The following is a 13,108-nucleotide window of genomic DNA, read 5'->3' on the forward strand; positions in this document are numbered from 1 at the left end:
AGTCAAATTAATTATTTACATCATAAAAAATGCTAAGTTGAAGAAAATACTCCAGAAGGGAAAAAAAAAAAAAAAAAAAAAAAAAAAAGAAAAAAGAAGAAAAAAAAATAACAAGTAGAAAGCTTCAGGTGATTTTTGATTATGTTAAAAATAATCCCTATTTTTTCATAAAATATGCAGAACTTTGCAACTTAAAGTCTATAAATTACATTCCAGAAATTATTTGCTCTCTAATTTCATAAAAAATTAAACCTTAATTTGGTAGAAAAGCACCTGGAGCATATCCAAAAAGAAATTTTAGCTATTCTCGGTTACGCTGCACAGCATCCGTCAGGAGTTTTCACACACTTTCCCAAAGATACCTCAAATTAAGATAACACTGCACTTGATTTCAGTGATTGGAAGTAATGTTTTGCAAATCCAAACTGGCTGTCTTGCCTATTTCATAGATCCATTTTCTACTGCTGGAACTCACCTTGGCAAATAAATGGATGTATGGGGGGGCTCACCTTCTGAACAAATACAACTTCACTTGTCAGATCTTCCTTTGCCTTGAATGAAAAACATTTCATTTCTTTGAGATGCTGCAGAATCTAAATCCGGATGCAAGAGACGTAGCCCTGCAATAAGAATGTATGGAGTATTCTAGCTACGTGGCCACCTCGAGGAACTTCAAATCTAAATCTGAGACCAGATGGAAGAAAGGAACGTGCACTATACAAAATAATTTTTCATTTGAAGAGTAAATTATTACTCAATGGCATTATACATTGTAAATAAATTTTCTTTATCTGAAACTATAATATTTATGTATCTAATTTACAGGTGACAGAGTAGCATATTCTAAAATTAGAATGTAACCAGCAAAACTAGTAACTACTATAAACAATACCGAAACACAACTCAAGTATACTTCGACGAAACAATGGATACATTTTGGACTGGGGAAGGATTTCAATTGCAGATGTTGTTCTAAATACAGCTGTTAACTGTGTCTCAAAAAAATTCTTCAAGCTCGGAAACATTTTCTGCTTAGGGAGTCTTGAGTATACACATAAAGACCAAGGATACACTACCAAGTAATTCCTCAGTGGTCACTAGTGGGTATAGTAATAATAGTAAATGTCGAAATTGAAAAAAAAAAATCATTTTCAATATCAGTGTACATGATGCAATAGACAGTATATCCCCTTGGAGCAGAAACTAGAGAAAATATCGTGCCCTTTATTATCTTTGTGGTTTCTTATGGGTAATAGACAGCAGAAGAATTGCACTTATTGTAACATTACAGTGAAGTGTTAGATTGCAGCTTACCTTTTAAATATTAGTGGCCATAATACTTACGATAGGTTGTGCATTATACAAAGATGAATAAAGATGTGCATTTAAATGAAAAACAAGCAACCACTTACAGAACCAACAGTGAGGCTTAACATAACAAACATGCACTAACCCTACACTTATGCAAAACTATGTTCTTCCAGGAAACTGTAACCAACTGTTGACCTTCCACAAAGGTAAAGGTTTTGTCCCTTGGTAATGTGTCTGGACTTTGTAGTCGAATTCCAGTTTATTAGCTCATTGTCTGTAAGTGTGCTGTTCCACTGTGATATCCTTTAGCTGCCCTTGAGCTTCTGCAGAATCTGCAATCTCACAGTCACTTTAAGGTTTTATTGAGCCGCAAAGTAAGTCCCCTTCAGTACTACACAAATAGGCTTCCTTATTCATCCTCTTCAGGTTCCTGTGGTAAAATCAGTGTCTCCTCCTTTAAACAAGCACTAAAAAACCCAAGGATTGTGCTGTAAAGGTGATATTTGCTTTTCTCAGAAGCAATGTTATGACCTTCATCTGGGTAGATCTAGCAGAGGAAAAAGGAGAACAGCAAATAGTTTCTCAAAGGTCTTTCAAATACTTAGGGCTCTAATTTTCTTTCCCTGATCTTTAAAATGTTTCAGACGACAATAGGATGATAACATTAGTTTTATAGTATCGAGAAAAGGTAATAAAACTCAAAGTAAAATTCATTATCTTGGAATTTGGAATTAAAGAGAAAACTGCTGCAGTGAGCTCCGCAGAAGTGAACAAATTTATATTTACAGTCCCTATGCTTATACCAGTTCACTTTGCTGGCATTTTCAACAGTGTCCAAGCACTCACATCTCACCATCATCAACAAGGACCAACTGCCTTGTATTTTTAGATACTTATTATCCTAGATTCATACAATTATTAAGGCTGGAGAAGACCATTAAAATCATCGAGTCCAATCCCAACCCACCCCCACCATGCCCACTAACCATGTCCCTCAATCAGACATTCCCCACTATTCTTGAACACCTTCAGGGATGGTGACTCTATCACCTCCCTGGTCAGCCTCCTCCAGAGCATCACCGCACTTTATGAGAAGAAATATTTCCTAATATCCGATATTCTAGGTGTTCAGTGAAAAATCTTTTTCTTTATATAACTAATTGTCCTCCCATCTCATCTAAAGCCCACCATTTTTCTCTAGCAGGTCGATACGGGAAGTTTTATCTCAAATGGTATTCTCCCAAGTGAGGCTGAACAAGATTTTGCATATTACAAAAAGTGTGTCTGAATAATAAAGCACTTAGTGGAGGAAAAAGAGCTGAGAAAGTCCATAACAGCAGTGAGAAACTGGGATGAAACAATGTTCTAGCTGCAAACAGTCACAATACTGGTGTGAGATACCGGTGCTGTGGTTGGAAGTGTCCTTTGTAGAAATAGCAATTGGAGGTTAAATGTTGACTCGTGTTCACAAGAGGTGCCACAGCTGTACATACCTGCATAGTGTAATTAACTCCAGCTTTTATTAGATGCTTAATTAGTTCTGCTGAATGCTGGAAGTGGACTTTAGCTGCAAGACAACATTTGGATATTATTAGAAAAAACGAAATCATATAAAATGTTGATCTGTTAAATAGCTTTGACTGAAAACATTTCCAGTCTCAATTATTGCCAGAACTGAGTAGCCCTCCGCCCAGAAATGCAGAGCCCAGCTAGCAAAAGCCACAGAGCACCTAACAGCTGGATTCTGGAGAAGAAGCTGGGACCCAGGAAAGCTGTGCTGAACTGGCACTGTGGAAGGCCTCCCCTTGATTTACACACACTGAGATAGATTAGAGTGTGTAAAACCATTCTGTTTGAACATCATGACAGTTTATAATTGTGTCAAGGGAAAGCACTTGAGATTTTCTACTGCTTGCACAAGGTTATTACAGCCCATACTTCTTCAGGTAATGGACTTTCTGCAACATATCAGCAACTTAATCTTTGTGTGGTGAAAACAGGCAACTTTATTACTGTGTCCTCCCCCTGCAGAGTGCTGAGTGGGCTGGGCAGTGTCACTGGATGTGGTATTAAGTACGGGCAGCAGCAATCACAACCACAGTGCTGAACATCCCATGCTGCTCAGCCAGCCATCAGAATCCCAATTCTATCATTTGTGCTGCATTGAAGAGCATTCTTTAGCTCCGCATCAGTTAGGAAAGTTCAGAAAAATGCACTGTAGATACATTTAAATCTCTCTTGATTGATGCATCCTATAATTCCATTTAAAGTGCTTTGAGTTACTTTGATTTACTTACTCTCTTTCTTAAGCTACTGATGAAACTATCGGTGCTATTAAAAGAAACCCTGTAGACTTGGCTTCAGATGCTTTGGCACTACTTTGTAATTAATTAGCTGAAGTTAACTCCTCATTTGGTACCGTTCTTCACCAAACACACTGACAACTCTTTTCTCAGCTGCAGAATCTCTATGAATTTAACAATCCATTAAAAATGTATGTTTTTCCATTAATAATCCACAGAATAACTTTCACTAGCAAGATGGTACTCCACAAGATTTAAGCAGATTACAACATGTAGCACCTGAAAGGTACAAACATTCAGCAAAGAAAAATGTCATGAGTCTAGTTACAAGTGACAACTGAAACAGAATATTAAAGATCCTGTATTTAGGATGAATAATGAGGAATAGAGGAATAACTTAACTCCAAATGGTCTCACTGAATGTTTGTCTCCTCTGCCTGTTACAATCTTTGACTCGAAATGCAGTTGCATCTGTGAATACTTACTGTCCGCTGTCCCATGAACTATTAGCATATTTGCTTCTTTTAAACCATGAAGATTGTGTAATACACTGGATGCCTAGTAAACAAACATACAGAAGTGTAAGCGTATTCTGAAAGCAAAATTGCTGTTTTAAGTTACTTGTTTATGGTAACTTACCTGATAGGCATTTTCCTCTTTTGATGGAATACCAAGGTATCTTTCTGAAAAAGCTGATGCTGCGTAAGTAAAAAAAATAGAAATAAAACATGAAACAACAATAAACTCTCATGAATTCATCAAAATTTGCTCCATTTTAAAACTCCTCAATTCTGACTTATAGCGAGGAGAAGGTATTTATGGCATTAAGTAGAACACAAGGTGCTCACTTAAAATCCAGAATCTGTTAAAACACCAATGTGGTCTTGCGCACCATAGCCCACATTCCATCACCTGTGCCAGATGCTTCACAGACAGCACCCAGTACCCTGTGACTGAATAACGACATGATATCCTAAGGAATTCTACCACTGACTTTAAAAGCTTCATTTTGCATTAACAATTGTGATTCAGGAGTTGAATATGAGTTCTAAGGAAACGGGGAACGTGACGGAATTTCAGTGGAAATGGAAAACAGAACCCCTTTGACATAAATCTGTGGTGTTGCCAATAGTGCATCTGTTGTGTGTTTTGGTAACCCGTCCCCACGTGAGCTGTCCTTTCACTTAAAGTGAGGCAAGACTCAGCTGACATTGCTGCATTACCTCCCAGTTGTTATGATGAATAAAAGATATCCCAAAGTTGAAGGGTGGGGAATACTCACCGTATAGCTTCATGTCTGTAATTGGTGCCACCACAGCTCCACATTTGAAAAGCCGCTCGCTAGATTTCAGAATCATTGATGCAATGTAGCCACCGTATCCCTAAAAATGGACATACAGTTACTAAGAGATCTGAGAATTATTGGGGGAGGGGAACAACAAAAACAAGTGACCAAAACCAAACAAAGAAGGTAAGGCGTTGGGGAGCCTATCTGGGCTATCCTCTCTCCCACAGGAATTTCAGACCAGAAGGCTAACCCATCACTGTCCATATGCAGGACTAGATTTAAGTCAAGAAAAATTTTTTTAAGTGGGCAGCAATGCCTTTCATAATTCAAAGAGTTTAAGAGAACAACAACTTTCCTCTGCCTCAGTGCTCTCTACTTTCTCTGTTGTCTAATATTCTGTTTGTATCTTTTCCAGTAGCTTCACAACACAGTTTTAATCCTTGGACAGCTATTGGCACATTATTTATTATTTATAAAATATATTTATCAAGAGCTTGGCTTAATTCTCCTAGGAATTTCTTTCCTTTGTGCTTGTGCACTCACTTCCAGCCAGGCTTTCCAGGACAAAAGATTTACACTGTGAAACCAAATTTTCAGAATTGCTTCAACATGATGGTAAAGAAAATAATTCTCTGTCCTGACATAAGAATATATGATCCCTCACTCATGGGCTGGATTTCTGCGGTTACCTAGATGCCTTATTTTCAAGAAGCTGCTTGGTTGTGAAGTTCCAACACGGAAAAGAAGCAAACATGGATTCATGCTGACTGTGACAGGAGTTTTACTTCTGTGTAGTTCCAGAACTTCTCAAAGAGCTCCATGACTGCACGCATGAGCCCAGCATCATGAGAGTAGCATTAAGTGATTCCAAAGTCATCTTACTTTCATGCAAAGCCTATTTTTTTTCATCAGTAAGCTCAATGTAATGCACAGAACAAAAGAAAAAAAAAAAACACACTTTTTCTATCACACTGTGGTATACGGTTGAAAGGAAATGAATTTTAAAGAAGTATAATTGACTCTAAAATAAGCAGAGTAAAGATAAAATACAATTAACCCTACAAAGCTGCTAAGCATATCTATATTTATCCATACATATCCTGATTCCAAAACTGACTTATCGATTTTATGAATTTTTGTCATTTCAATATAACTCTGAGAGGTTAACTAGCTCAGAAAGGGTAAATTTCCCTGAATTCAAAGCAGTGCTGAAGCTTATGAAATCCCCAGCTCTTGCTCTTCGTCTGCACACATTTACACTTCTTATTTCTCCTTCTTTCTGAAAACAAATGCAGGTATGCAATCATCAGTAATATTTTGAAGAGGAAAAGAATTTTAGTTTAGCCTTTGGCAGATAAGCAGAACTATGTTTACATGTGTGCTCTGTGGTAACTGTGGCTTGTCATGTCACTGTTAGGAAACTGTTGAGTCTTCTTTTGAAAATAGAGGCAGCCAGAAGAATATCTGGATATAAAAGTTGTATTAGAAAGAAACAGTCAATTAACTGCAGCCCAAATGTGCAAGACCCAAGCTTTTAAAACACTGAGCACATATTAAAAATTTCTAATAAAAGCAGAAAGCAACACTCTCTCCTACAGATTCTGGAAAGCAAATACATCAGTAACATAAAGCCAACCTGATTAACCTCAAATACCTATTATGAGAAGAAAAAAAAAACCACACAGAATATAAAGTAAATTATGGCAGTTCATCCCTTAACACACACACAGACTTCTTTTAACAAATGGAATTGTCTTAGGAAAAGTGTTAAACATATTTTCTTATGAACTGATAATATTCTCTTGAAGTATCATGACAAGACATCCAACTGTTTTTTGCACATTACCTTTCCAAATATACTCAGTCTCTTAGGATCAATGAAGGGCTGTTTCAATAATGATCTGCAAGGAAAAAAAATACAGTCCTTTTTACTTTAATGAATCTACTATATAAAGAAAATTACTTGTACTATGAGGAATTGTTATATTTGTGGATAAGGCAGAAGAACAAATTACAGCAATAAATTGATATTACACTGAGAAATGTGATTTTATTTCAAATTTCTTCTCTGTATGGCAAACACATGGCATTGGACCCACCTCACCTAACTTTAGATACCTGGATTTGAGCACTTGTCTAAATTGCCCATTTATATCTGTTCCTTGGTCAAAAGCACGGAGAGAGCATTCTCAATGAGTCTTTCCTCCCACTTGCATCAGGCATTTCCCTCAGCCCAGGAGAATCACCCTCTAGAAATGCCAGAATCATCCACTGACTAGAGTTTAAATGACTTTCTTTGATCAGCTGCCAAATCTGCATGCAGACAGCTAAAGAAAGGTAAAATGGATGCAACTTCCTATGTCTAGATAATGAAGGAAATAATTATCAAAGCAATTAATCAAATTGAGGCCCAAATCCACCTACTTTTGAAGAGACAAAAACAAAATGCAGTACTGGTTAAGGGCACCCTCTGATTTTCCCATGTAATGCATCCAAAAAGAGGACAGATGTAATTTAGTCTAAAACAGAGTATTTAAACAGAGCTCAGATGTCACAGCATCTTCTGTGGCCTGCTCCCAGCGGCCCTTCTTGCAAAGGTCACTAGGACACTTGCAGGATGAATTGCTCTGCTCAGCATAACCCATTCTTGACTGATACAAATGTGAAGAGCTCCACCACCGAGGTCTGTCATACCATAGCTATACTCACTTACTGTTTGAAAGATTGATACTTTTCAAAGAAAATAAATAGCTGGTTTTAAGCCTGCCCTTATCATCCCTCGAGAATCCCCAGAAAATGTCCATCCAGACCTATTGGACTTTTGCACCCTGAGTAAAGATGGTTGCCAAGGCTGTGTGTGATTCATCTATAGAGACAGATGACTCTCTTCTGCAGCTGGATGGATTTACATCAGTCAAGGAATGAAAAATTCAATTGAGAAAAAAGTGGACGCTTGCCTAAGTTTTGATCTCATTTACACCTTAACTCCAGTTACATTGTACAACAACTTGAGAATGTAGTGGTGAGAATGAGAGCAGCATCCTATCATATAGATCTAAAACGTTATAAAATATTACAACACAAAAGTAGTTAAACTTTACCATTCTTACTGTGAAAATTGAAATTAGGACAAATAGAAATTAGCTCAGAGGCCATCTTCTCTCAGATGAAGAGCTTTACCAATGAGAAGCACAAACACATAAAGCAAGAATCCCTGATCTTTAACTTCGTTTTCATAATTAAAAGGCTATTATTTCAAAATCTGCAACTGCATTAAAAACAAACACTAATGGTATTTATTATACAAACAAAACATTCTGGGCAGTTTCAATTAAAAACGTTTATCAAGGTATAAGCATGGTAGAAGAGAATTTTGCACATACGTACTCTACAGCTGCTATTTGGTCCTTCACTTCCACTGATCCTAAGCATCGGTGCACCTCCTGTAGGATCTTGAGGCCTTGAAATCCACTCCCTCTGCCATCAAATCGAGCTATGATGACATTATCAGAGTTGACAAGCACTGAGTCCCAGTCAATGCGAAATTTATCTGTAACCAACTGGCTGCCTGGAGCTTCGTCACTGCAAATACCAACACATCAGACACAAACGAAGACTATTGATAATGTGATGTGCTTTGCTGCTCTTCGATATTTTATTTAACCTAGTTGGCAGAGTTCATTTGATTATGTAATCCTGTTGAATTACTGTCCCTTCCACTGATACCATTCCATTAGACAGTGCTGCTGTCCCTGCAGTAGCAGCAAGCAAAATGAATTCTTGAACTTTATAACAACTAAGCTGTAGTGATGCCAATAGATGAATATTCTTTATAGAAAGAACCAGAAAATTAAATCAATGAGTGCTGCTTATAGGTTAAATTGAACAAAAAAACCCATAATCTCTAATGGCTAGTTTAGTTCTGAGAAGGCTCACATACAATTAAGTTGCATTAAACACAGAAAAAGGAAAATTCACTCAGTACCTTGATTAAGATTTTGTAGGATATATAATACTATTAAGAAGGTTGCCATGTTAAAAACAAAAATTGCATTATTGTGTCCTCAGATGAATGTTTTGAAATTGTATAGAAGGAAGACTAAAGAACACATTGGAGAAAATTATATTTTCACCACTCAAATTTACAGAAAAGAATGGATGCAAGCAGGAATGATAAGTCTATTTTATGACAGAAAAAAAAAGTATTTCAGAGTAGGAATGGTGGAAAGAATGGGAGAATGCTTTTTCTACAGGAATAATAAGCATTTTCCATTGAAGTCAAATACACTATTTCCCCCATATAAAATAAAATGACAGTTTTTAAAGGGAAGCTTGTCATTATTTTTTCCCCAAGAAAAACACAGAACAAGAGAGCAAGCTACTATGAAGCTGTACAAAATGCAGAATGCTTCTATGCAGACTGCATCCGCCACTTGGATGCAAATTAAAACATAACAACTTCTGTGCTGGCCATATGGAAATAAGATTGGACAGTGTCTGTGGGAATATCCTACCTAAGGTGAAAGATATATAAAGACAGAAATTATTATTTTGCCAAAGAAGTCTCAGCTAAAGGGAGTCATGCAAACCTGAGGAGAGGAAAGAAAGTCTTGTATAATAACTACTGTATTTACAGTATCGTATTTACAATAGGGTGCCCATTCATTATCTTTTGTTGTTGTGGATAGCATAGATCACCTTCACAGTAATTGTCTTACTAACTAGCAAGTGTATGATGAATACATATGTTCACAAATTCAGTAGGATTTACCATGTAGATGTAGCTTCCATAACATGCACTGGAATATGGATTACTCAGCTGCAGAGTTAATAAAAATATTTTACACTTGATTCATCATTATCTTGTGCATCACTTTTACACATGGGTTTATAAAAGTAAAGGCAGGGTGTTTTTTGTTTTCTTAATCACTTCAGTTGTTGTCACACACAACTGCAACAGCTGTGAACAACACAAAGCAATTAACTAGGAAACACTGACTGTCAAATGAGCTTGGCAGAAAACACAAGCTTCAGAAGTGTATTATCATTACCACTTGCAATAAGGGCGAGAACAGAACAATTCTTTCAATTTATGGTAGTGGTACAGAGTAAGGTTGTCAGAAGCTGTCTACATTTGACAACAGTTTCACAGAGTTTCCACCACTGTTTCCAAAAGCAACAGCTTAAGATCAGCTGACTTTAAACATCTCTAGCACTCCTTCTTGACTGGGTTGTTGGACATACTGCTTTTGGAAACAGTTTTCCAGTGGCTAATTTATTTCAAGATTGACCACATTAGTAGTCTGTAGCAGGCATTTAAAGCCATTTACACTGAGTTACACGTCAAAATTCCCATTAGCATCAGAAGGTTTCTTTACTCCTCAGCTGCTACTGTAAAATGATGCTGATTACCTGAGGTGTGACCCTTTCCCACAGAGATAAAGCACTTATGCTGTATCTCTGTATGTATCATTTAGGCCCCACTTTTTCCTTAAATGAGGCTTCTGCGAGGCATTTAATCCTTTATGTAAATTTAAGCATCACCCTGAAAGGTCTGTAACAAAGCAGTCTCGTTACTGCAGAGCAGTAATAGATGCACACCCTGATTTGCAAAGTTTGTCCCGGCATTCCAGCTTTTTCTAAGGTCGTTTTTTGTCTTACATTCATCACTACTTACAAACTAATTACAATTAACTTCTACTCAGTGGTACCCTATTTATTGGTCCTGATTCAGTTTATTCTCCTGTTATGTGACAGCATATGCACCTACTTTTTCCTACTTTTTTTTCTTTCTTTTTTTTTTTTTTTTTAATCTTAATTTCCAAAGTTCAGAGCTGCCTTGTTTGTGTCTTCAAGAGCAACTCCGTTACACTTCTGGATTATGAGTCCACTGTGTCATCACTACTGCTGACAACATGGGCAGATTGCTAAAGCTCATCATTGAGGTACCATTTAAATAGACAAAAACCATCAAGAACATACCAAAGTCAGTGACCTTAGGGGCTAATTTTAATTCCTTTTTGAAAGGCAGTTACATACCTGTCTGGAAAGAGGGGCAGCTCATCTAAGTTAACATACTGCTGAGGAGAAGAGTCTGCTCTTTCAGATTCTGTAACCAAAAGCTTTAATTGAAGTCTCTGTCCATGACAGGATTTACATCATACAGGGAATAGTATTGTGCTATCAGGATGTTGCTGCTGTACTCTGAGTTCCACTCCTTCCACTCTAGTATTGTCACTGCAGAAAAATTTCTTCCAGGATATGCACCACTTAAAAGCCAAGTGGCAATATCTTAATAACAACTTCAGAAGTTATACATTTCACCAAGCAGAAGGCAAAACAATTTCCAAACAAAAGTGGAAAATCACTGTTATCATTACTGCTTAATTTCCTGTACATCTCTTTCTTCCAATTTCTTCCAAACAACGGATTCAATGCTACACATGGAAAAGCTACCCTGAAAACAATAACTAGAAAGACTACATCTCTGAAGATAAAATCTATCCACAAATAAATATCAATGACAAAAATCTTCTTATAGTGAAACCATGTCTTGTGCTATTGGAAAAGGAGGTGAAGTATTGAACCTCCTCTTGTCTTTCTCTAAGAAAGACCAAATATGTATTTTATTCACATCATAAAATGTATACTGCTGGGAGGAAAGGAAAGAGACTAAAAACAGGGGTAGATGTATGAGGAGAGATCTTATCAGAACTTTCCCCGAGCCCTTTCTAGAAACTAGACGGAAGAGAAGGGGAGTGAGAAGATCCACTAAGTCCCACAAAACCAGGACACACTGCTAAGGAAACAGCTGGGATAAAGCTCAAGCCTGGCCTTCTTTTAGCCTAAAGCTAAATGAATTTTCTCTCTAGGCCACAAAACAGGTTATGAAGCTCAAAGAATGGAGAAGAAAATCAAAGATTTTGTAGTAACAGAAGCACAATCGAGAAGTAAAATACTGCCAAGCATGGCAAAGACTGAATGAACGCAGGCACTGGATGGATGGATTGCAAAGCAATTAGTGAGTCAATCACATGACTTTGGGACTCCAACAAAATTAAGCTATTGTTTCACAGGGGAAACTGGGACTGGCCAAATAAAAAAAAACATCCTTTGCAAATGTACTGCAGTCCAAGTATTGAAATCCACCATGTATTTTTCCTTTTTACCTTGCAGCTAAGCATTTACCCTTCATTTAAAACAACTGACAGTTGAAATGAGTAATATTCTTTATAACAAATGAGAGGTATGCAGGATGATCATCATTATACAGAGCGTTATCAGACCTCAGATCTTAGACTAGTTCCAAATACTTGAATTATGCCTCTGCACTTCTGCTAGCCTTTTGATGAGTTATTCTTGAAGCTGTAAAAAAAAAGCCTTCACTTCTACTTTACTGTCCTGATATCAGTCCCGAGACTGTACTGACTAAAGGCATAAACAGATTTGATTGCTCGTGCAAAGCTTAAAGCTTTCATTGTTTTGGCAACAGGTCAAGTGATTCCTGATAATTACCAACACATATGAAAACAAGTAAACAAGCATCTTAGAGACAATTCACTGTTACTTTGGGGAAAACTTTGTTTCTTTCCTTGAAAATCAGAACAATCTCTCCATCATTCAGTTTTACAATATCCAGTTGAATACTGGAATATTTTAAATGATGTTCAATAATAAATGTTGACATTTAAGATGCATTATCTAAAGATTTTGAAGGAATGAGGTTAATTATATTCAAGAAAATATAAAGGATGATTATCACATCTCATCTTATTACTCAGATTAAATGCCAAAGACTTTACTTAATCATTTCCTGTGTGTTACTAAGGAGTGATCTTCCAACTTTTTTAATGAGTAATAGGAACCATTATGAGCAAATCATTATGGAATTTAAACTTTGATCTTCATTATATAGAAAAGATATGATAATCACTCTTTCAGGCAATTAGTGTACATGTCTCTAATTAGCTAGAACGTATCTATTATATCAGAAGGAAATTGTGAAATGCATTAGTTGTTTAGGAGAACAAACGGAAGAAAGGAGAACGTTATAATCTATCACTTTACAGCCTATGCATCACAAAACCAGACTGAAGAACAGTTCTAACTGACAAAACTGGTTTTTACACAGGACCACATAAGCAAAGCAGATCCTAGCAGAATACGTGGTTCAGGGAAGGTAAGAGACTCTGAAGCAATCATCGCA

General features: G+C 36.8%; 1 protein-coding gene across 1 annotated transcript in view; it reads right to left on the reverse strand.

Annotated features, from left to right (window-relative positions):
- Positions 1–814: 814 nt before the first annotated feature.
- DPP10 (dipeptidyl peptidase like 10) overlaps positions 815–13,108 on the reverse strand; it is a 187,963-nt gene continuing 175,669 nt past the window's right edge. The window contains exons 20-26 of the mRNA XM_042827227.1: positions 8,290–8,484; positions 6,749–6,803; positions 4,897–4,996; positions 4,254–4,312; positions 4,100–4,172; positions 2,805–2,878; positions 815–1,858 (exon numbers count right to left, since the gene is read on the reverse strand). Of these exons, the coding sequence (XP_042683161.1) occupies positions 1,721–1,858; positions 2,805–2,878; positions 4,100–4,172; positions 4,254–4,312; positions 4,897–4,996; positions 6,749–6,803; positions 8,290–8,484 (694 nt within the window). The 3' untranslated portion in view covers positions 815–1,720. The remainder of the gene's footprint in view (positions 1,859–2,804; positions 2,879–4,099; positions 4,173–4,253; positions 4,313–4,896; positions 4,997–6,748; positions 6,804–8,289; positions 8,485–13,108) is intronic.

Source organism: Centrocercus urophasianus, unplaced genomic scaffold, assembly GCF_019232065.1.
Source record: "Centrocercus urophasianus isolate 14NV4802_14NV808 unplaced genomic scaffold, USGS_Curo_1.0 seq_28, whole genome shotgun sequence".
Classification (NCBI taxonomy): Eukaryota; Metazoa; Chordata; class Aves; order Galliformes; family Phasianidae; genus Centrocercus; species Centrocercus urophasianus.